We start from the raw sequence: 24,523 nt of genomic DNA on the forward strand, positions 1-24,523 counted from the left end.
GAGGTTTTGTCATTGGACTTCATCGTAGAATTGCCTCCTTCCAAAGGATTTAATACCATCTTGGTGTCAGTGGACCATCTGACAAAGATGGCACATTTCATTGCTATTCGCAGACTACCTTCGTCCAAACAAACGGCAGAACTCCTGATGAAACATGTCTTCAGATTACATGGTATCCCAAAAACTCTTCTGTCTGACCGTGGATCCCAATTTATTTCTAAATTCTGGCAAGAACTATGTCACATACTACGGATTGAGCGGAAGCTCACTTCTCCTTACCATCCGCAGACCAACGGACAGACTGAAAGAGTCAACCAATGCATCGAGCAGTATTTACGTTGTTACACTTCTTACCAACAGGATGATTGGTTGGATCTTCTCCCCCTGGCAGAATTTGCCTACAACAACGCAACTCACAGTACAACCAAGCAGAGTCCGTTCTACTTGAACTATGGGTTCCATCCCTCTATTCTCCCTCCACGCATCCTTCCTTCAAATAACCCAGTAGCCTCAGACTATCTTACCCAAATAAAGGATTCTCTGGGTTTACTAAATACTACCATTGCACACGCTCACAGTCAACAAAAGAAGTACTATGATCTTCGTAGAAGACCTTCTCCACAGTATACTATCGGGGACCTCGTTTGGCTCTCAACAAAAAACTTGAGACTGAAGATCCCTAGCAAAAAGCTTGGACCTCTGTTCTTGGGACCTTTCCCAATCAAGAAACTTATTGGAAAAGCTGCAGTGCAGCTTACATTGCCAATGGACCTAAAAATCCATCCCATTTTCCATGTGTCGCTACTAAAACCCCATGTTCCGGACCAAGGAATAAGGCCTAATATTCCACCTCCCCCTCCTGTACAAGTTGAAGGTGGAGAAGAATACGAGATAAAAGAGATTCTGGATTCTCGTATCTACAGAAGAAGACTTCAGTACTTGGATAGATGGAAGAACTATGGGCCCCAAGACGACACCTGGCTAAACACCTCTGACATACATGCCCCTAGATTAATCCGCAATTTTCATGCGAGATACCCAGACAAACCAGCTCCAGAGGCCTTCAGGAGCAGGCCTTAAGGGGGGGGTATTGTAATGTTCCGGTACCTTTGGTACCCTAAATTACACTTTCCACAAGTGTATGCGCCCCACCATTTACTTTTGGAAAGGTGCGCATACACCTTTAAGACTGGAGCTGTCATCACCCAGCGCCGGACTAGATGGCTCTTTAAAGCGCCGGTTCTCACTCACATGTGTTCGTTCAAACACCTTTATCTGGATGCTAACCTTGCTTGAAGCTTCCATGCTTGCAAGCTTACCTCGCTGACGGAACCTCGCCGCGCTGATCCCTGTATCCCGCTACTGGATCATCCGCCACTCCTGAACCACCCTTCGGCTGTATCGCTAATAGTGCTAAGTACCCCGCAGGGGAATTCTCTATAAACTTATACTAAGCTTACACTATCTAGCTCTGCATAGTAAAGACTGTTTATCACATCTGCATAACTAGATTGCTAGCTCTTGAGACTACTGCTACTTTTCTGCACTGGGTTGATCTCTTTTGTATGTCCACCTGCTATTCTGTCATCTGCTACCATACAACATTGCTAAACCTTCCTGCATCCATCTGCTACTGTCTCACCTTCAAGTGTCTATCACCTACCACCTCCACTCAACCTATCCCTCAACCTTCATCATTGTGTTACCACATACATAAAGTCATTCTAGGAACCAGCTTGCTAATTGTGTGTATTTACTGGCTGAAATAAGACCTTCCACACATGATGAGTCATTGAGGTTGGGAATGGTATCTCAGCATATCTCTTACATGACTACTGACGTGGAACTATTTCTGCAGCTGAAAATCCACACCATATAAGAAATGCAGAAGCGTTACACTGTACAGCAGGGTGGAATATCGGACCTTGAGAGAGTAGGTGAGGACGCAGTTGAAGGGCCCAAGGCCTTGTCACTACCAACCTTTAGATTTGTGCATACCAAACCCTCCTTGGCCATGCCGGAGCTACCAGGATTACTGGTTTCCTATCTAGCCGGATCCTTTGCAACAGATGCGGTATCCGCGTAGGAAACAGTTCCTTATAAATTGCTCCCTTTTATGCTGTATTGCGCATGCGCGGCATCCTACTTAGCGTCCGCGTGCACGCCAATTGCATTCAAACATGCCCTCCATGCGGCGTACGCCTGTTTTAAAAGGCAAAGGTTTGGCACACGCGTGAATGGGCCTTCGCCACAAACATGCTATCGAGGGAGGAGACGAACACGTGGCCGCTTATGTGCCAAGGCGAAAACAGCAACATGGGGTGAGAGCAGCTTAGGCTGAATCTTGTTTGTCACAGCTGATACCTTTCAGGTGATCAGCTCAGGGTAAAAACAGTGTGTCAAACAATAAGCAAAGAAATAATGTTTAAAAGGTAACTCCACTTTGGTTGGGGAAAAAAATTGCAAATAAAGCAAAAACAATATAGTGTATACAATTGCGACACAAATCATATTGTAATTGAATGTTATTAAAAATGTAATTTCCTTTTCAATCTGCAGCTGTTGTAATTTTCTAAAAAAAGAAATGCAATATGGCTACCTGGAGCTGTTCTATACACAGAATGTGTACTGACCACACCCCAGAAACATAATTTCCTGCTTGTGTGATTGGCTCACCAATTTTCCCAGAAGTCTGCCTAAGATACAAGTCAGATTTCTGGCATCCCCTGCAGCAAAAATGTAATTTTTGGTGAGATACTTCAAATAGGAACACGTCTAAAGGGATGCAAGCTCAGCAGCTTTCCCTATTAAAGTTCTGCAGCTTCCACAGCTGACAGATAATTATGAAACCCGTCCCATTACACCCACTCAGCAGAGGAGAACAATGGAACAAACAATGATTTCTTCAGAATAACAAAAGGTTGGAATCTGCAACAAAGTTTGTTAAATTTGGTAAATAGATTACCCAGAGGGGAATGTTTTTTTCTCAACAAAAGTGGAGTTGCACTTTAAACAAACTTTGCATCAATTCCACAACTGCACAAGCTCATATACGGTAATCACAATTGATACAATTGGCACATTAAATCCCTGAGGAAAGGCCAGAGCTTTTAACTGTAACTCTTAGATGTATTTTGCATAGTTTAACATCCAGTCTCATGTACATGGCACTCGGTCTCTGTTATCTTTTAAAGGGAATAGTGCATAAAATTGTCAGAAATATTGGGGCTAAAAAGGAATCATATGAGGCCCATACATATTATTTTATACATATTGTTACAGTGGGGATTGAAAGTTTGGGCACCCCAGGCAAAAATTTGTATTAATGTGCATAAAGAAGCCAAGGAGATATGGAAAAATCTCCAAAAGGCATCAAATTACAGATTAGACATTCTTATAATATGTTCTGTTCTCACTACACGTATGCCCCAGGCGTGTGCAGTTAAACATACAGCTAAACTTTAATCCTGCAATAACCAGTCCTTTTGTAACTTAAAGCTTTATTCCAGTGAACGAATAGTAGTCACATGAACAGGTTACATGTCAGATGGAAATGCGAATAGGATTGTGAATAGAGGTGAAACTGTGAATAAACATATAAAGGCATATAATCAGTATACAAACATTAACAATATATGCATTGAGTATATAACCAACAGTTCATAGGCATACCAGTGATGCTTCAAAAGGGGTTCAGGAATCTTCCCACAGGAACATCAGGTACTGTCTACTCCTTCTGAGGTAAATCTAAACTGGAAATTCTCCTCAGAGAGGGGTTGAACTAATCCAGCAATAGAGAACAGGAAGTACCATGAAGTGCTGTATAACAGTCTATGTCACAGTGGCATCTTGTGGACCATATTGGTATTACAAGTTCCAATAGAATTAATTATTTTCAAGCTGAAGGCATGACATAATATGTCAACAAAAGTTAGATTTTATTTCCATCATTTACACTTTCAAAATAACAGAAAACAAAAAAATGCGTCTGCAAAAGTTTGGGCACCCTGCAGAGTTAATATCTTGTACTGCCCCCTTTGGCAAGTATCACAGCTTGTAAACGCTTTTTGTAGCCAGCCAAGAGTCTTAAAATTCTTGTTTGAGGTATCTTTGCCCATTCTTCCTTACAAAAGTCTTCCAGTTCTTTGAGATTTCTGGGCTGTCTGTCACGCACTGCTCTTTTAAGGTCTATCCATAGATTTTCAATTATGTTGAGGTCAGGAGATTGTGAAGGCCATGGCAAAACCTTTAGTTTACACCTCTTGATGTAATCACCCGTGAATTTCGAGGTGTGTTTAGGATCATTATCCATTTGTAGAAGCCATCCTCTCTTTAATTTCAGCTTTTTCACAGATGGCATCAAGTTACCAGCCAAAATTTGCTGAAATTTTATTGAATCCATTTTTCCTTCTACTCGTGAGATGTTCCCTGTGCCACTGGCTGTAATACAACCCCAAAGCATGATTGATCCACCCCCATGCTTAACAGTTGGACAGAGGTTCTTTTCATTAAATTCTGTGCCCCTTCTCCAAACGTACCTTTGCTCATTCCGGCCAAAAAGTTAAATTTTAACCTCATCGGTCCACAGAACTTGTTTCCAAAATGCATCAGGCTTGTCTATATGTTCATTTGCAAAGTTCAAACGCTGATTTTTGTGGTGAGGACGTAGAAGAGGTTTCTTCTGATGACTCTTCCATGAAGACCATATTTGTACAAGTATCTCTTTATAGTGGAATAGTGTACCACAACTCCAGTGTCTGCCAGATCTTTCTGGAGGGATCGTGCAGTCAAACGTGGGTTTTGAATTGTTTTTCTCACAATCCTGCAAGCTGTTCTGTCTGATATTTTTCTTGGTCTTCCAGATCTTGCTTTAACTTACACTGTTCCTGATGACTGGCATTTCTTAATTACATTCCGAACAGAGGATATTGACATCTGAAAACGCTTTGCTATCTTCTTATAGCCTTCTCCAGCTTTGTGAGCGTCAACTATTATCAGTTTCAGTTTTCTAGACAAATGCTTAGAAGATCCCATGGTGCTGATTGTTGGGGCAAGGTCAGATGAGTCTGGCCATTTAAAACCTTTGAGATTGACATCACCTGGTCATCCCAGATGATGATTGAAACCCATCCATGACACTGGCAGGTCTCAGCCTTGCAAAGGGGGCAGTGCATGCTATAAATTCTGCAGGGTGGCCAAACTTTTGCAGACGCCATTTTTTTGTTTTCTGTTTGAAAGTGTCAATGATGGAAATAAAATCTAACTTTTGTTGACATATTATAAGAATGTCTAATCTGTAATTTGATGCATTTTGGAGATTTTTCCATCTTTCCTTGGCTTCTTTATGCACATTAATACAAATTTTTACCTGAGGTGCCCAAACTTTCGATCCCCACTGTATATGGGCATCCTGGAAGCCATTTTGTCATTAGGTGAATGTAAGTTCATTGTCCTTGGGTAAAGATTCTTACAGAAAATTTTTAGAGACTTAGCAAAGACCTTCTCAGGCCAATAAATTAAAGGGGCCCAGACAACACGCCAAGATAAGGCCTAGCCATGGTGCCAGGCTGGGTTATATTGAGAGTGATGTCATTCTTGTCTCGATTTCAACAATGAACAAGGGATTAGGATGTTTCATTTTTTTTAAGGGCTCGTTTAAAAATCTGCTTGAGGAAACATTATTATCATTTGTAGTATTTGTATTAGAAACCATATTATTATGTCGTTGTATTATATGAAGCATATACATAGGCCTACTTAATTGAATAAGTTCTAGGAACGTTTTATATATATTTACTTTTATAATATTCAACCGATATTCATTATATGTTGGGGGGAGGTACTCCTTGAATTATATGTGTATTATTATGGATATAATAGGTATAAGCTTTAAATATATAATGTTGGGTAAATATGTATACCATTGACTTTTTATGTGTAAAGAACTAAGTGGTATATGGATTCCATTTTTTTTAGTTACTGCACTTTCAAGGAATGTTAATTCCTGTGGTTCCAGACCCTATCCAGGTAATATATATCTTGGGAGAGTCTGTATTTTTGACAGTAGATTGGCATAGTAGACAACAGACTAAGATTTAAGTTTTTCTCCAAGGCTTAGGTCAGAAGGTTATCTTTGAGAAATTAGTTGAATTCAACTATTTTCCCCAAATTTTTATACAATACAGACAAACCGTGCCCCCTGTTGATAATGGCAAGGTAGAGCCACATAGTGAATGAGGCCCTATTTGACATGTTTTCACGTGGAAAACAAAATCCACACCCACATTTCCATAGGATAAAAGTTTAATGTAAGTCAGAGACGGGGGAAGATTGGAAAAGGTCAGGAAGGAAGTAGGATGCTTGGATGAGGTTCTGACACACTGATTGAAGACATTTGAAGCTGATGTGAGTTTTACTATGTTTTTTTAATAAAATTTACGGAAAATACTACACTATGAAGTCCCTTCTTCTATCCATGGTTTGAGTTCAAACCCCAACAGGATCCCCCTACACTCACCGGAGGATCGATACTGTTTAAAGAGTTAAAGAGATAAGGAGAAAACAAATAGTGACCCCTCTATCCAGAACCCCGAATATGGAGGAAATACCTGCAGCAGAGATCACTGTGATATTGATTACAAGCGCTCTTTATGAGTGTTTTGGAGGTGAGCGGCCATTACACTTATTTATGGATAAATGCTCACACCCTGGTGATATACTTCCCTCCACTGCTGGCACATTGTGAAGACACCATCACTTACCTCCACTTTATCTCACCTTGAGAGCACATGAACTCATTTATTTTATATGCACAAGGACACTGTTTTGATATCTATTTATCCATCCTACCCCCCTCCTTGTATGGATTGAACTAGCACCGTTTACCACATATGGTTATTAACATATATTTGATATATTTATTGCATTTTAGCACAGTGCACTTTTAGATTCACTGTCACCTATTAACTGCTACTTCCACGTCTCAGCATCTCTTGAGATGTTTATTTTGTGATGATATATTCTTTTTTCTTATGAATTATCTATTTATTTGATCATTTCAGCACAGTGCACTTTTAGATCCACTGTCACCTTTTAACTGCTAGATCCACGTCTCAGCTATTCTTGAGATGTTATCTTTGTGATGGTATATTTCTTTGTTTGATGAATTCATTTATTTGATCATCTCAGCACAGTGCACTGCTATCCTCACTTTTTTCATAATTTATTTATGATGTTATTCTTCATTTGTGAGTGAATGTTTATTACATCCATTGTGTGATCTTATCATTTTATTCATATATCACAATTGCTATTTTTAGTGCTATATATATATATATATATATAAAATTTCTTTATTCTTTATATTGGAGATATTATTTTCATCACAGGAGATTCACATGTGTGTGATAGATTAGCGCCAATTTATTTATCCTAATCATTTTTTATGTATGTGGTGACACTACAGAAAATTGGCTGCTAATCAGATTTTTATCATACTATATCCACTCTCTATCTACTCTCCATTTACTACATCATGTTTTATGGTTAGCACTTAGGCTTTCTACTTTTATTTTTTTAAGCTGAGGCAGGCTATTCAAACATGACATCCCAGGCAACAGACATAGAAGTTTTTGGTAAAGTATACATTTCTATATTTTCTATAGGCAATTTGCTTGCCATATACATGTGACTGAACCATTATTATCCTTATAGCATCAAGATTTGAATTTAGATCATTCTAACTGCAGTATGACTGGTCTATTTTTTTAATCTTGGGAATTTATACACGTATGTATTATATCCCCTTGAGGCTGATTTCAGTCCATAGTAAATAGTGCATTTGTGATGTATTCTTAAAATAAATTAACTTAATAGAAGTTTATTTTACCAAAAACTATCTTGACTCCTACGAAGACTTTGTGCACGGTGTAACAATTTTTATCCATACATTTTTTTTAAACATTGAGTTGTGAACATCTGTTGGCTGAGAGAGGTCACTTGTCAAATATGTCAAATTTTGTTTTCATATTTTGTGAGCTCATGAGAAGCTATTAATCACATTCCAGAAGTTATGGGTTTTGGTTACTTTGATATTCTGTAATAATATCCTTTGATTGCATTTCTCACATACCTGTGTGATACATATTACTGAATTTTGTTCCGCATTTTGTGTTTATTACCACTTATATTTTTGACATTATTCTGCACTGATTTTATTTAATAAATATACATATTTTTGCACAAAATTGTATTCCTCTTATCTTCAGGTTAGCGCCAATAAACAATCTTGAGTTTTTGTTGATTAATGGAAATAAGTTAAGAATCTCCTTAATTATAGATCCTTGCTTATTTGCATAAATAGACACTGTTTATCAGAGCAGTATAAACATTCTGACATAATATGTACAATTGCTGTATGTGTAAATATTTTAAATTGGACTTGCCAGTCCTGCCGCAGGATTCTGTTTGAAACAGGAATCCAATCTTCACCCATCACGGTGAGCTTGGTCTTGGTGACCTTCAAGGACTGGGTCCCCTTGTTTTAGAGGGGCCACAGCCTTGAACCTGTAGAGCACCCTGCACGGAGCCCCTTTGGGGTTTGGTATTACCAAGGGTCTGGATCCCAGGGTCCAGCGCCTAAAATGGCAACATTACAGGCAAAACCTTGTATCTACTTCCCGACGCTCAGCTATCAACTTTTTTTAGTCCACTGACTTTTTAAGATGGATCTGATAGCTATTCCCTTAGATTCAGTGATCTTTGATTGGGGTATATGGCGTAATATTCTTTCTTTTTTTGAAGAAAATGTGGAGAGACTCTGCACCGTGACCATCACCTTTTAGACACTGGCGAAAAAACTGAGATACTTCCTGTGTGGAAGGGGTTATATAGGTGGACATCCTTTCTGATTGGTTGCCAGTGTCCTTCACCTGTAGGTGGCTATATAACCCATATGTTATTATTTATGACTCTGTGTCCTGTGATGTACAAAAATAAATATTGCTTAAGTAGAGCTCACACTAAAAGTGATTGTAAAGTCTAATTTTTTTGTTTTTTTTTTTAAAATAACAAACATGTTATACTAACCTGCTCTGTGCAGTTGGTTTTGCACAGAGTGGCCCAGATCCTCCTCTTCTCAGGTCCCTCTTCTGTGCTTCTGGCTCCTCCCTCCTGTTGAGTGCCCCCACAGCAAGCAGCTTGTTGTGGGGGCACCGAGCCGAGTCACAGCTCCCTGTGTCCATTCAAATACGGAGCCTAGGCCCCACCCCTCTCCTGATTGGCAGACTGACTGACAGCAGTGGGAGCCAATCGAGAAACTCCTGCAACATTGCTGGATAAAGATGGGCTCAGGTAAGTATGGGGGGGGGGCTGCTACACGCAGAAGGTATAGAATGCATTAAGATAAAAAACCTTCTGCCTTTACAATCCATTCAATTTTACAAAAGGTACAGTGGTACTCTCACAAGTTGGAGTACCTACTGTACCTTACAGCATTAAACACAGTGTAATCGACGATTGTCAAATAAAGGATTATGTACAAAAGATATTGGTACATGTAGTTCATTCAATCACAGAACTATGTGAATGAATGATGTGGCCGTGTGGGCACAGCACTACATGGCCACACTCTTTTCAAAAAGTAACAGCTGGTACAGGGAACTTTTCCCTGTACTGCTGTCACACAGAGCGCTCGGATTGCTGACCTGCTGCAGGAGCGCGAACATGTTACTTGTTCCACCCTAAAAGTGGGTATAACATGTTCCTGAAGGAGAACTTATCCCTTAGGGTTTGAGTGTGAGTATCTCTGTGCAGGCTGCCATAAATTAGGGAGTCATAAGTTAAAGGGTGTTTTCCTTGGTTTGCCCTGTCTAACATTTCATATTTGTGTTGCTTTAACAGAAAAATGGACTTATAATTTCAAAGGGAAGATTTAAACGTGATGAAGAAAAAAAAGGTGTCACTGATTCCACAGATGTTACAGAAGTTAAAGGTAGCTTCTGAATTTCTTCCTATATATAAATTATTATATAAAAGTATTAATAATATTAATGAAGATAAAATACGTACAATGTTCCTGTATGCTTTTTGTTCACTAATGTTTATTGAAAGCAGGACAGCCATCAGAAGGTTTGGGAACCCATACACAGCTTTAGGGCACAGGCCGTCCCACCAAATCTGCCCACTGGCAATCCCACCGAGTCCTTCAGTGCACCTACTTTTATTTTAACACTATTACAACTTAATAAATGAAAATGAACAGTGTATTCCAAGTCATCAGCCCCATATATTCAGCAAAGATACATCCATTCCCCATATATTCATCAAATATGATCCAATGCAGTATAGAGACAGCCCCATATATTCAGGAGAGACATCCCAATCCAGCAAAGAGATGTCCCCATATAGAAAAGAGACAGCCCAGTCCAGCAAAAAGACATCCCCATATAGCAAAGAGACAGTCCAATCCAGCAAATAGCCATGTCCATATATTCAGCAAAGAGACAGCCCAATCCAGGAAAGAGACATCACCATATAGCAAAAAGACATATCTATATATTTAAGGAGACATCCCAATCCAGCAAAGAGACATCCCCATATAGTCATCAAAGAGACATCTCTATATATCCAGAAAAGAGACATCCCAATCAAGCAGAGAGACATCCCCATCCAGGAAAGAGACATCCCCATATAGCAAAGAGACGCCCCAATCCAGAAAAGAGGCTGGTAAATATGATGCACTTACTGGACCCGTCCCCCACTTTCCATCCTGAAGGATCCTATTGTGTGCTTGCATCCGCTGGCAGGAGGGAGATTAGAAAAGCCGGCAGCACTGCCGAGGTAGGGGGGCATACAGGGGGGGGGGGCTAGGCAGCAGGTAGAAATGTATGGTGCACAAGGAAGGTGATCAGTGTTTTGGGGGAGCAATTACTGAAACGGATTCCCTGTATGGCTCTCTGCAGCAGCTGAAAGCCAGTGCGATGGAGAGGAGAAGAAGCCAGCTTTCAGCTGCTGCAGAGAGAGCCATACAGGGGATTGGTTTCAGTAATTGGCCCACCGTCGTGCCGATCACCTTCCCTGTTCACATCTGATTCACCCTGCTGCCTGGGCTCTGTACAGTAGGCACCACTACATCTTTGTGGAGGGGGTGATTTTGCAGTCAGTGTACACAGTTCTAGGACCCAGAAGCCTGTCTTCCCTCTAGAATACACTTGTGTGTTCCCTGTCCCCTCCTCCTCCTCTGTATGCAGGTATCATTGGAGCTGGACTCACTTTCCCCCCACTCAGTACCCTCTCACACATCAGTCCCCTCAGACTCCCGTACAGCCAGCTTAGCGGCAGTATCCCGGTCCAGACAGCAGGTGAAAGTTCTCCTCAGACTATCAGCCTATTCAGTTGTCAGAAGGAAGCTGGGAAGTACAGCAATAGAGTCAGGGCAGCTCTAGCGGAGGAAATTACATCCTCCTCTGAATATCAGGGCCTCCATGCACCTTACTCTAGAATACTTTAGAATACTTATGCCTTGTGCAGTGTGATAAAGGTATGCTGTAACTTATGGGCCATACACACTATAAGATTTTCTGAAGACTTTTTCCTTTAGACTTACCAAAACCATATAATATGAGGTCAAACCTAAACACTTTCAATTTGTATGCAATCTGGCAGGCCCTTGCACTACATAGAAAATTTAAATCTGAAGGAAAAAGTCTTCAGAAAATCTTATAGTGTGTATGGCCCTTTTTACCCAGTATTGTATTTGTGCAGCATGTTTTTCTTACTTTGAGTAGTTTTTCCACACAGTGGCCATCTCCAGTGTGGGCATCTGAAGCTGCTGTGCTCCTCTTGCTGTCTTTCGTGCATGCTGGCTACCCAGCTTGCACCTTGCAATCTTGCGCATGCGCGGTGCACTGCGATTAGCATGATAGCTTGTGGGTCGGGTTTCCATAGCGACGGCGGCATTGGAAGAAGTTGCCGCCTCTTTGCTATTCCATTGCCTCCTGGGATTGATGACACACATCTCCCAGGAGCCAATGCAAAGCCGGAAATGAAGTACGGTGCCGCGGCCACTGAAGGAGGAGGTCTGATTAAATAGATGCCTAAATAAGGTTAGTGAACAGAAAAAAAAATGCCAATTCATTGTAAGGAGACATAGTAGTAGTAGAGTGAAAAATGTGGGTGGAACTCCGCTTTAAAGACAACCCTGGTTGGGGTCTGGGCCCCCTACATGTACAGTATCTCACAAAAGTGAGTACACCCCTCACATTTTTGTAAATATTTTATTCTATCTTTTCATGTGACAACACTGAAGAAATTACACTACATTGCTACAATGTAAAGTAGTGAGTGTACAGCTTGTATAAAAGAGTAAATTTGCTGTCCCCTCAAAATAACTCAACCCACAGCCATTAATGTCTAAACCACTGGCAACAAAAGTGAGTACACCCCTAAGTTAAAGTGTCCAAATTGGGCCCAAAGTGTCAATATTTTGTGTGGTCATCATTATTTTACAGCACTGACTTAACCCCCTTGGGCCTGGAGTTCACCAGAGCTTCACAGTTTGCCACTGGAGTCCTCTTCCACTCCTCCATGATGACATCATGGAACTGGTTGATGTTAGAAACCTTACGCTCCTCCAACTTCTGTTTGAGGATGCCCCACAGATGCTCAATAGGGTTTAGGTCTGAAGAAATGCTTGGCCAGTCCATCGCCTTTACTCTGAGCTTCTTTAGCAAGGAAGTGGTCGTCTTGGAGGTGTGTTTGGGGTCGTTATCATGTAAGAATACTGCCCTGCGGCTCAGTCTCCGAAGGGAAGGGGATCATGCTTTGCTTCAGTATGTCACAGTATGTTAGCATTCATGGTTTCCTCAAATAAACTGTAGCTTCCCAGTGCCGGCAGCACTTATGCAGCCCCTAAACATGACACTCCTACCCCCATGCTTGACTGTAGTCAAGACATACTTGTCTTTGTACTCCTCACCTGGTTGCCGCCACACGCGCCTGACACCATATGAACCAAATACGTTTATCTCGGTCTCATCAGACCACAAGACATGGTTCCATTAATCCATGTTCTTAGTCTGCTTGTCTTCAGCAAACTGTTTTGTGGGTTTTCTTGTGCATCATCTTTAGAAGAGGCTTCCTTCTGGGACAACAGCTATGCAGACCAATTTTACATAGTTACATAGTTAGTGAGGTTGAAAAAAGACATCAGTCCATCCAGTTCAACCTATGATGTGCGTGTGTGTTTGCTGTTAACCGTACATTGTATACCCCTGTACGTTGTGGTCTTTAAGGTGCCCATCTAATAGTTTTTTGAAACTATTGATGCTCCCTGCTGATAAGACTGCTTGTGGAAGAGAATTCCACATCTTTACTGCTCTGACAGTGAAGAACCCCCTACGTACTTTAAGGTTAAACCGCCTTTCCTCTAGTTTTAGTGAGTGGCCCCGTGTCTTATTGTATTCCCTTTCTCTGAATAGTTTGTTCCTTATGCTAGGGTCGCCAGTACAGTATTTGTACAATTTGATGCAGTGTGTGGCGTATGGTCTGAGTACTCACAGGCTGAACTCCCACTCCTTCAACCTCTGCACTCTGCAGAAATGCTGACAGCACTCATATGTCTATTTTCCAAAGGCAACCTCTGGATATGATGCTGAGCATGTGCACTCAACCTCTTTGGTCGACCATGGCGAGGCCTGTTCTGAGTGGAACCTGTCCAGTTAAACTGCTGTATTGTCTTGGCCACCATGCTGCAGCTCAGTTTCAGGGTCTTGGCAATCTTCTTATAGCCTAGGCCATCTTTATGTAGAGCAACAATTCGTTTTTTCAGATCTTCAGAGAGTTTTTTGCCATGAGGTGCCATGTTTAACTTCCAGTTACCAGTATGAGAGAGTGAGGGCAATAACCCCAAATTTAACACACCTGCTCCCCATTCACACCTGAGACCTTGTAACACTAATTAGTCACATGACACCGGGGAGGCTAATTGGGCCCAATTTAGACATTGTCACCTAGGGGTGTACTCACTTTTGTTGCCAGCAGTTAAGACATTAATGGCTGTGTGTTGAGTTATTTTGAAGGGACAGCAAATTCACACTGTTATCCAAGCTGTACACTCACGACTTTACATTGTAGCAAAGTGTCATTTCTTCAGTGTTGTCATATGAAAAGACAGAATAAAATATTTACAAAAATGTGAGGGGTGTACTCACTTTTGTGAGATACTGTATATAGGCAGTCCCCCCCTGATGGCAGCCCTGATTGAAAGTTTTTGTAATAAATTGCATACAAACATTTTGCATAGAGAGATATCATAGGTTGTACTAACCAAAAGTGGGAAGTTCAGGTCTGGTATGGAATTTAAAGAGGTACCCTAAAATGCTGTGTGGTCCCCCCTAAAAGTTGTATCAAATCTTAATCAAAGCTTCCAAGCCTGGCTCCAATCTGTATGTTGCCCCCAATGTACAGACCCATGTCCACAAAATGAGAAGGGTATCTTGCCAGGAGGATGTTGAAGACAAGGGCATCTACCCCACAACCCTGCCCCAGTAGTATTGGGGGTCTGTGGGCAGGGGTCTTATCAAAATCTGCAAATTCCCTTAAAAAAGGTAGGCTCAAATACCGCTTTGGCTATGTGGCCTGGTATGGTCCCCTCCTTTCCTGGCCAACCAGGATACATGTTTGAATGAGGGTATACTATAGATTTTGGGGAAACCCACTTTTTTTGCTTTGTGTACTATCTTAAAATCCATACCAGATCTGAAGGATCCGTTATGAGATTTGAATCTTGCAGGGAACAATAACCCTCCCCCCCCCCCCACCCAAAAAAAAAGGATTTAGCCCATTTATGAAATCTACCATAGTTTTTCCCAAGTTGAAATCACTTTTTATGTATTCTTTAACCACATAACATAATAAATAAGGGTTGGAGGGAGGGCAGAGCGTGTCTGCATGAAATAGCTTTACTACTTTCTAAGAGGAACAGATAAGCAATAGTTGCAAGGATGAAAGATGGATGAAGGTTTAAAGTTCATATTAATATATGGAAGATCATTTCTTGAAACTAGAAAGCATCCTGATTACTTAATTTCAGATTTACCTACGTGCTTGGCTTGTGTATGTTTAAGTGGGTCAGTTTACTGTGAAGAAACTGAGATTGAAGAAGTGCCTCCCTTACCCAAGGAGACTGCATACCTATATGCACGGTTCAACAAAATTAAGAAAATCACTGTAAAAGACTTCTCTGATTTTCGTAAGTAAAACTCAAAATATTTTGAAGATGTATGTAAATATATTTTCAGATTATGTATACTGCTGGCAAGCTTCATCATATCAGCAACTGCTGTTTCTTATTTTCTGGTTAATATAATGTCTAGCTAATCTATGTGCTCACACTGCTAGAGTACTGCATGTTAGAGATTTAAAAGCAAGACACCTATATAAAATGTTTATAGAGTTGCTTTACTTTTCCAAGACATAAACAAATATTATTATTTCTCTTACGTCCTCTGACAGTCCCTGCCCGTTCAGTCAACCTTCACTAGTGGGTAATTGAGCTCTCTGCAGGAGCAAGCTAGGCAGTTTGAAAGGTTAATAAAAAACTTTCTAGACTTAGACACACCTCTAGGGGGCCATCCCTCAGCCATTATCCTGATCCAGTTATCACTGTTCCTCAGTTTTATGCTGCCTAGCGTCAGGAGTAGGCTAGCTCTTCCTTGCTGGGACCTAGCGTCTCAGTTTCTTTGTTTTTTCCCCAAAATATGTCTTTTTCTTTTGATAATAGCTTTTTATTTCTCTCACATTTGCTAGTTAGTCAGGGAATTTTCCTGGAGGACTACAAGCGACGGCAGAGCTGGGCCTCGCACTGGATAATATAGATCCTTATAGAGTCCCAGCCTGCCAAGAAGCCTCGCAGGTCACTGGTGCGCCCAGGCCTCACAACGACAGTGCTCCTTAGGATGGGGATAAGGCTGCAGAGGTTCATCTTCGCCGAGGGTGTCTCAACTCCGGAAGGCCTGGGTGTTGCCAGCATCCCTCCCTGGCTGACGGCACCCCCACTCAGGGTGGGAGGTCTCCTGTATCAGAGCGGTGCCGTGTTTCTCTGGACTGGTGAGTACTACTACCCCCTTGTCCCTGGTACTGGGATCTGTGGGGGTGTTCTGTGGGCCCACTCTTGGGGATGGCAGTACTGTTGGATTCTGTGATATCCCCCTTCTGGCTAGCGTGGTAAGTTTCCCTCCCTCCCTGACCCTGCTGGGGGCACTGTGCGGTGGACTTTGCTGCACCTGGGGGGCATGGGGGGGCTCTATAGCGTCCAGGGGTTCTCTTTGGGGTTCCCTGTGGTGGGCAGATAGTAATTGTTTGCCTTAATTGGCGCCGTTTTAGCGCGGCCGCCATCTTGGGTGAGGGTAGGCTGGCTGGGCTCATTGTAAGGGCAGCAGCCATTTTAGATTCCTGTTCTGGCGCCGATCGGGCGCCATCTTGGGTGTGGGCAAACGCCTAGTAAGGGCGGCAGCCATTTTGCCTGTGATTCATCCCATTGACTTTCATTAGGCACCATTTTCTTGTGGCTCAGGAAGGGCTTAGGCCTCTTTGGGTGTGAGGTCACTTCCTCTCTCCTTTCCTTTTTTCACTGAGCAGCGTGTGGCAAGTATACTGACACTGTGGGGGATTTTTTCTGTTTTCTCGGGCATTATCCTGCTAAAACTGTTTTCTCTTGTGGCTATTACCTTCTCTGAAGGGGCTCCACAGGTAGTGCAAGTTGCGGTGGGGGTTCACGAGAACCGCCGTTTTAAAGGGCCAGCGTCCCATTAATTTTTAATTATGGACTCCCGGGATAACAAATTCCCCACAGACCTGGTTGTGGCTTCAGGTACTCCTGAATCCTCTTCCGTGGCCTCATTATCTGCTGCTCTTGCGACTTTGGCGTCCAAAGTGGATCTGCTGATGTCTGAACGCACTTCTCAAAAATGGCCTTTGCCCTCGCAGTCTTCTGACTCCGAGTCTGATTTGGTTGCCATGGACAATGTCCCCCCTGAGGGGTCTCAGTCCTCACATTCAGATGGGGAGGAGGAAGAGTCCTCCTCTTCGGCGGCACGGGAACGTGCCGTGGTTGATGCACTCATTAGCACCGTTAGGGAGACTTTGAATCTGGATGATCAGCCCTCTCTGTCGGGTAAGCGGGTTTCCTTTGGGTTCCGCAAAGCCAGAAGTTGGGTCAGGTTTTCCCCAGTCCCGAGGAGTTTCACGAAACCGTGAATGACCAATGGCGTCGCATTAAGCATATGCTGGCGGTGCCTAAGCGGTTTAAGTAATGTTATCCCTTTGTGGATCTTGTTGATAATCATTGGATGGTGTCCCCTAAGGTGGACCACACCGTTTCTAGACTAAATAATTCCACTTTAATGCCCGTGGAGGACTCCCCAGTGTGTAGGGATCCAGCTGATAGGCGTACGGAGATGCTTTCCCGCCATATCTACTTGGTGGCGGGCTCTCTGCTAAAACCGGTATTCGCTTCAGTGATGGTCTCCCAAGCTGCCGCGGAATGGACCAGGGCGCTGAGGCGCACGTTGGTGGCGGAGTCTGTATCTCCGGCTGCCCTGGACATGGTGGATCAAGTGACCCAGGCTGTGATGTATCTGTGTGACGAGGCCCCTTTGGTCGCACGGTTGTCTGCGGTCAGGGTTGGGATCATGAGATTGTTTGGCTTAAAAGCTGGTCGGCTGATCATGCTTCCAAAAAGACTGTGTCTGATGTCCCTTATGTGGGTAATCGACTTTTTGGGACACCCTGGATGAGTTGATCATAGGGCTTACAGGGGCAAGAGTACTCTTTTGCCCCAGGCCTCTAAGGGTAAATCCCCCGCGTTAGGCGGGGCCCTTCCTCATCGTGGTTCCTTTCGTGCCTTCGGGCCACAGGATAAATGGAAGTCCTTCAAGTCCTCAGGTGGTAACAAGAAGCCATGGTCAGGTAAGACCAAGGTCGGTCGGGCCAGTTCGGCAGCCCAGTCCACCTCTACCTGAAGGGACACCCTCACCCGTTTTAGGGGTGGGCGGACGTCTGCGTTGTTTTTCAGGAACCCTGGTTGTCCCGCATCCAGGACAGGTGGGTTCATGAACTGATTCGGTCAGGGTACAATATTGAGTTTCGTTCTCGCCCCACAGACAGATTCTTTCCATCAAATCTTCATCTGACTCCCAATCGTTTCAGGGATCTCAAGGGGGCGGTTCAAGATCTTCTCGCCCAAGGAGTCATTGTGCCAGTCCCTGCACGGGACAGGTTTCACGGTTTTTACTCCAATCTGTTCACGGTGCTCAGAAAAGAGGGCAAAGTCCGTCCGATCCTGGACCTAAAGTCTCTGAACCATTTTGTGAGGGTACAGAAGTTCCGGATGGAATCCATCTGGTCGGTGGTAGCATTGTTGAGTCCAGGGGACTTTCTGGCCTCCATCGACTTGAAGGATGTGTATCTGCACATCCCTATCTATGAGGGTCACCAGCGGTACCTCCGCTTCACGGTGACAGAGGAGCATTATCAGTTTGTGGCACTGCCCTTCGGCCTCGCTTTGGCTCCCAGGGTATTCACTAAGGTTTTGGCTCCAGTGCTAGCTTTACTGCGTTTAAAGGGGATTGTAGTCCTCGGTTATCTGGACAACCTCCTGTTCAGGCCGAGCTTGTGTGCCACGCTGACGAGCGATCTGTCGCTCACGATTTGGACGTTCCAGGAATTCGGGTGGACCATCAGCTTCCAGAAGTCGTCTCTGACTCCTTCGGTTTGACTCCCGTAACTGGGGATGGTCCTGGACTCTGCTCAGGCAAAAGTCTTTCTCCCGGAGGACAAGCTCTGGACGTTGCATGGCGAGATCAGGTCCCTCCGGGACAACGATCTCTCCTCTCTGCAGGCCTGCATGCAGTCTCTGGGTCTGATGGTTTCAGCTTTTCAAGGCTATCCCTTTTGCTCAGTTTCACACGAGAACTCTGCAAGCAGAGATTCTTGCCAGTTGGGACAGAGCGTTTCAGTCGTTGGACAGGAGGATTTCTCTCAGCCCCCTCGCAAGGTCGGATCTTTTGTGGTGGCTCCTGTCACCAACTCTGACACAAGGCAAGTCCTTCTGGGCCTCTGCTGTGGATGGTGATCACCATGGATGCCAGCCTGACGGGCTGGGGTGGAGTTCTGGGCACGCTTTGTGCCCAGGGGAAGTGGTAGGCAGAGGAGGCTTCCTTGCTGATGAACATTTTGGAGCTCCGTGCAGTCAAGCTGTGCTTGTTCCGTTGGTCAACTCGGCTCTTGGGTTGCCTGGTTCGGGTACAGATGGACAACGCCACGGCTGTGGCGTACATCAATCACCAAGGGGGCACCAAGAGTACCCAAGCAGCCAGGGAAGTGGCCGAGATCCTATCTTGGGCCGAGACGCACGTTCCTGCGATTTCGGCAGTCCACATTCCGGGGGTGGACAACTGGCAGGCAGACTATCTGAGTCGACAGACCCTGGACCAGGGGGAATAGTCCCTGCATCCGGAGGTGTTTCGCCTCCTGCGTGCCCGGTGGGGGTCTTCGGACGTAAATCTTTTTGCGTCCCGTCTCAACACCAAGGTGCGAAGGTTCGTGGTCAGAACACGCAATCCTCTGGCGGACGCCATGGACGCCTTGGCACCAGTATCGGCTGATTTATGCATTCCCTCCAATTCAGCTGTTATCCAGGTTCCTCCACAGGTTGGCGTCAGAACGGATTCAAATCATTCTGGTGGCCCCAGACTGGCCACACCGGTCTTGGTACGCAGACATTGTGCAGATGGTCATCGAGCCTCCCTGGTGGCTTCCGCTGAGCGACGATCTACTGTCTCAAGGCCTGATATTCCATCCTGCTTTACAGTCTCTGGCTTGACGGCATGGCAGTTGAAAGCCAAGTCTTGAGGGACAAAAGGTCTCCTGAATGCTGTCATTCTTACCTTATTGAAGTCTCGGAAAGCTTCCTCTAAAAAACATAATCATGGTTTCCATCCCTGTTCCTTTTCGATGGCGGGGGTTTTGGCCTCCCTGCAGGAAGGTGTGGATCAGCGCCTGGCGCTAACCACGATCAAAGGTCGGTTGTCGGTTTTGGCCATTTCTTTTCCAATGTCCTTTTGGCGACTAATTCCTTGATTTGCACCTTTATTCAAGGAGTGCGGCATCTGGCTCTCCTGAAGAAGGCTCCCTTGCCTCCCTGGGATCTTAATTTGGTTTTATCCATTTCACAACGGCTTCCCTTTGAGAACATCAGAGACTTCCTCTGCCTGTGTTGTCCCAGAAAGTTACCTTTCTGGTGGTTATCACCTCTGCTCGCAGAGTATCTGAATTAACGGCTCTGCCTTGCCGTTCACCTTATCTGGTTGTTTATAGGGATAAAGTGGTCTTGCGACCCAGTCAATCTTTTGTACCCATGGTGGTCTCTGCTTTCCACCTCAATTAGGAGATAGTGTTGCCTTCACTTTGTGCGAAGCTCAAGCTTTCCAAGGAATTTGCCTTACATTCCTTGGATGTGGTCTGGGCGGTCAGGGTTTACCTATCTGCCATGGAGTCTGTTAGGAAGTCTGATTCCCTATTTGTCCTTCCTGAGGGACCTCGGAAGGGTTCGGCTGTGTCCGCGACAACCATTTCTAAGTGGATCAGACAGACGATTGTTCAGGCCTATTCAATCAAGGGTCAGGTTCCTCCTTTCCCTGTAAAGGTACATTCTACTAAAACTGTCGGTGCCTCTTGGGCTTTTTCGCCATCAGGCTTCTGTGGCTCAGGTGTGCAAAGCGGCGACCTGGTTGTCTGTGCACACTTTCACAAAATTCTACGGAATTGTTGTACTGGCATCCTCGGATGCTTCTTTGGCCGCAAGGTTTTGAGTGCGGCGGTTGTTTGAAGAGACGTGTTTTTTTCTGTCTCTTTCTGGGGTGTTTTTTGTTGTTTCTGGGTTAGCTCCCGTTTTGAGCATTGTTGCCCTGTGGGCTCAGGTTGTTTTCTGGCCCGGTTGTTTCGTTACCTTTTCGGTAGGTTGCGTCTTCCCACCCCTCACACCTGCACTGCTTTGGGACATCCCACTAGTGAAGGCTGACTGAACGGGCAGCAACTGTCAGAGGACGTAAGAGAAAATCGAATTTTTGTATGAACTTACCGTAAAATTCTTTTCTCTGAGTCCTCTGACAGTCACAGCCCCCGCCCCTCTAGTTCTTGGATCTGGGGGTTGTTGCTTTCCGGTATTGCTTGCTACAAACTGAGGAACAGTGATAACTGGATCAGAATAATGGCTGAGGGATGGCCCCCTAGAGGTATGTCTAAGTATAGAAAGTTTTTTTATTAACCTTTCAAGCTGCCTAGCTTGCTCCTGCAGAGGGCGCCATTACCCACTAGTGAAGGCTGACTAAACGGGCGGCGACTGTCAGAGGACAAAAATTCTATTTTTACAGGATTTACAGTATATAGTGCCAACAGTTTATGCAGAGTTTTACATTATAAAGGGACCCGGGAGAGTAACAATACTATCGATGCAAGAGGGTTTGGAGGGCCCTGCTCCTGAGTGAATACAATCTAATATTGGTGTTATTTTTCTTTCTTTGCTTTGTTTTTTTAGCTAAAATAAGTGTCACTAAACCCACATGATAAAAAAATAATTAAAGAAACGATTAATAAATGCTGTATTACATGCTGTTCATACTCACTCAATCACTATGATATATGTTTTCTGTATTCTGCAAAAACCTGGTTATCTCCACCTGCTGCGGTGGCAATTTTGCACATAACAGAAAATTGTTATCAGATACTTACCGTAATTTTCCTTTTCTGGCCTATTCTTGGCACACAATGGGTTAATGCCTCATCTGGAACCCACAGAACCACCTCTTCGTAGCCCCTCCCCAACTGAAGTGTTTAATAACCTTGTCTGCGCCAGGCCACTAGACAGGAAGTCCTGTGCTGACGTGAGGATAGGCCAAGAAAGGAAAATTACGGTAAGTATCTGATAACAATTTTGCCTTTTCCTGACCCTACCTCACGTCAGCACACAATAGGATATACGTTGCTGAATAAATAGGTGGGAAAAAACACATGAAAAGAAACACTAAAAATCAAAGAAAAGCTGCTAAAGACAAAAAGAATATAATGTCTCTTATCCCAAACTTTGCAGAACTTGCTGACCGCACATCTAGCTTGTAAAGTCAACAGAAGTCTGCACAAGAACGTAAGCTAGCCGTCTCACATATTGTTGTGGAAATTAATGGAGTTTGGAGCATAGAAACTCGCTCTGTGCGCTAAAAACTTCGCTGCTCTGAAAAGCGCACTTGTGGATATTAAAACAGGCCAATCGCCATTAATCCCTTGTACTTAAAAAAAAGTACAATGTACAGCTCTTTTGTATAAAGAAATCCTAGCGCTTGGCGACAAACAGATAGACAGACACGCTGTTTCACGGTCAATGTCCTAAGTAGCAGCCCTCTTTTAAGGCAGCATTCCTGTTTATTTTATAGTCTAAGAACAAAAGGGGGTTACAGGGGTTGTGGAGTCAACACAACCAATCACAGACATGTATACTTTCAAAAGTACAATAGGAAAGGACAGTGTATGTTTATGGAGAAACACAGCCGTGTGCAAGAGACTCCAACTGCCAAGTGAAAGAGAAACAAAGCAACATGGCTGCCAAGTCCTCAGGACCCACTAACAGGCCAGATTTTAAGTATTACCTTGGGGAGATGGAGACTAGAGTACTGCAATCACTGAGCAGCAAATTATATCACCTGTGATGTATTTCAGTTATCTTGCAAACCTGGCCTGTTAGTGGGTCCTGAGGACTTGAGTTGAGAACCACTGTGTTAGAGTGAATCCTATATAATATAAATCATAAAAACCATGTTGAAAAACACAAATTCAACACTCCCCAACTGCTGCAATCATTATTAAGATTGCAGCAGTCGGGGAGTGTTGAATTTGTGTTCAACCGTGTGCAATCCTGAGTTCTTTTTTATTCACCATTATTTTTCTGATTCAAATTTTTTTTTTTTTTTAATGAACATCTGTGGGGGGGGGGTTTATCACCCCTTCAACATTAGAGAACATAACCAGATACATTGGATTTTTAATAGGTGTCATTTTGTTTTTTCACCTTTCACTCACTGCTTGAAGAGTTTTTTTATTTTTTTTCATATATCTATCTGAAGAGAATAAATTGGTACATTAGCTTGTGTTACTTGTTTTTGAATGGTTTGGGTTATGTAGCCACTTTGTTTTTGTTCACTCAGGTGAAGACTTTATCTTCATTTTTTTGACAGCGTACTTATTTTTTATACACATGTCCCATGTTGCCCCCTCATACCTTTCCCTAGTCTTCTATGCCACTGACCGGTGTGGTGATCTCATATGTGCACAAAAAATATGGAGAAAATCCTAATTTTCTCATAAAAAAAAACCAGGTACACTGTCCCTTTAACCACTTTCCTGCTTTACGTCCAGCCCACTTTTTGCAACTCAGCACTGCGTGATTTTAACTGACAATTGTGCGGTCATGCAATGCTGTACCCAAACGAAATTTACATCCTTTTTTTCCCACAAACAGAGCTTTCTTTTGGTGGTATTTGATCACCTCTGCGCTTTTTATTTTTTGCGATATTAATAAAAAAAGCGTGAAAATTTTGAGAAAAAATGACATTTTCAAATTTGTCTTTTAAAAAATATCCAATATACTCAATTTATGTCATATATTTTGGCCAAAATGTATTTAGCTACATGTCTTTGACAAACAAAATCTCAGTGAGCGTATTTTTATTGGTTTGCGCAAAAGTTATAGCGTCTACAAACTATGGTGTAAATATTGGAATTTACGTAGCTTTAATCTCTGACTGCCTATCTCATTTCATGAAGTGCTAAAATGGCAGGGCAGTACAAACCCCCCCCCCCCCCCAAATTACCAATTTTTGAAAAGTAGACATCCTAAGGAATGTCCTGAGAAGCATGTTGAGCTCATTGAAGATTTCATTTTTTTTGTCACAGGTGTTTGAAAAATGACTAAAAAAAAAACAATTTTTTTTTACACAAAGTTGTCATTGAAATGATATATTGCTCACACATGCAATGGGTATATGTGTAATTACACCCCAAAATATATTCTACTGCTTCTCCTGAGTACAGAGATACCACATATGTGAGACTTTTTGGGAGCCTAGCTGTGTACGGGACCCCTAAACCAATCCCCGCCATCAGAATTTCAAAGGGCGTACATTTTTCATTGCATTTTCTCACTACCTATAACAGTTTAGGAGGCTCTGAAATGTCAAGATAGCACAACCCCCCCCCCCCCTCCCAAATGACTCCATTTTGCAAAGTAGACATCCAAAGCTGTTTGCTGAGAGGCATGGTGAGTCAATTTTATATTTTGCCACAAGTTCCGGGAAATATATTATTATCTTTTTTGTTTTTTTACACAAAGCTGTCACTAAATTATATATTTCTCACACATGCCATGGGTATATGTGAAATAAAACAATTAAGATCTATATCAATATGGAGGCCT

General features: G+C 43.2%; 1 protein-coding gene across 1 annotated transcript in view; it reads left to right on the plus strand.

Moving 5' to 3' along the window:
- OGN (osteoglycin) overlaps window positions 1-24,523 on the plus strand; it is a 404,438-nt gene that overhangs the window by 167,193 nt on the left and 212,722 nt on the right. Inside the window, exons 2-3 of the mRNA XM_082266480.1 lie at window positions 9,901-9,991; window positions 15,092-15,250. Of these exons, the coding sequence (XP_082122606.1) occupies window positions 9,901-9,991; window positions 15,092-15,250 (250 nt within the window). The remainder of the gene's footprint in view (window positions 1-9,900; window positions 9,992-15,091; window positions 15,251-24,523) is intronic.

The sequence above is a fragment of the Pelophylax lessonae genome (genome assembly GCF_965119305.1).
Source record: "Pelophylax lessonae genome assembly, chromosome: 8".
NCBI lineage: Eukaryota > Metazoa > Chordata > Amphibia > Anura > Ranidae > Pelophylax > Pelophylax lessonae.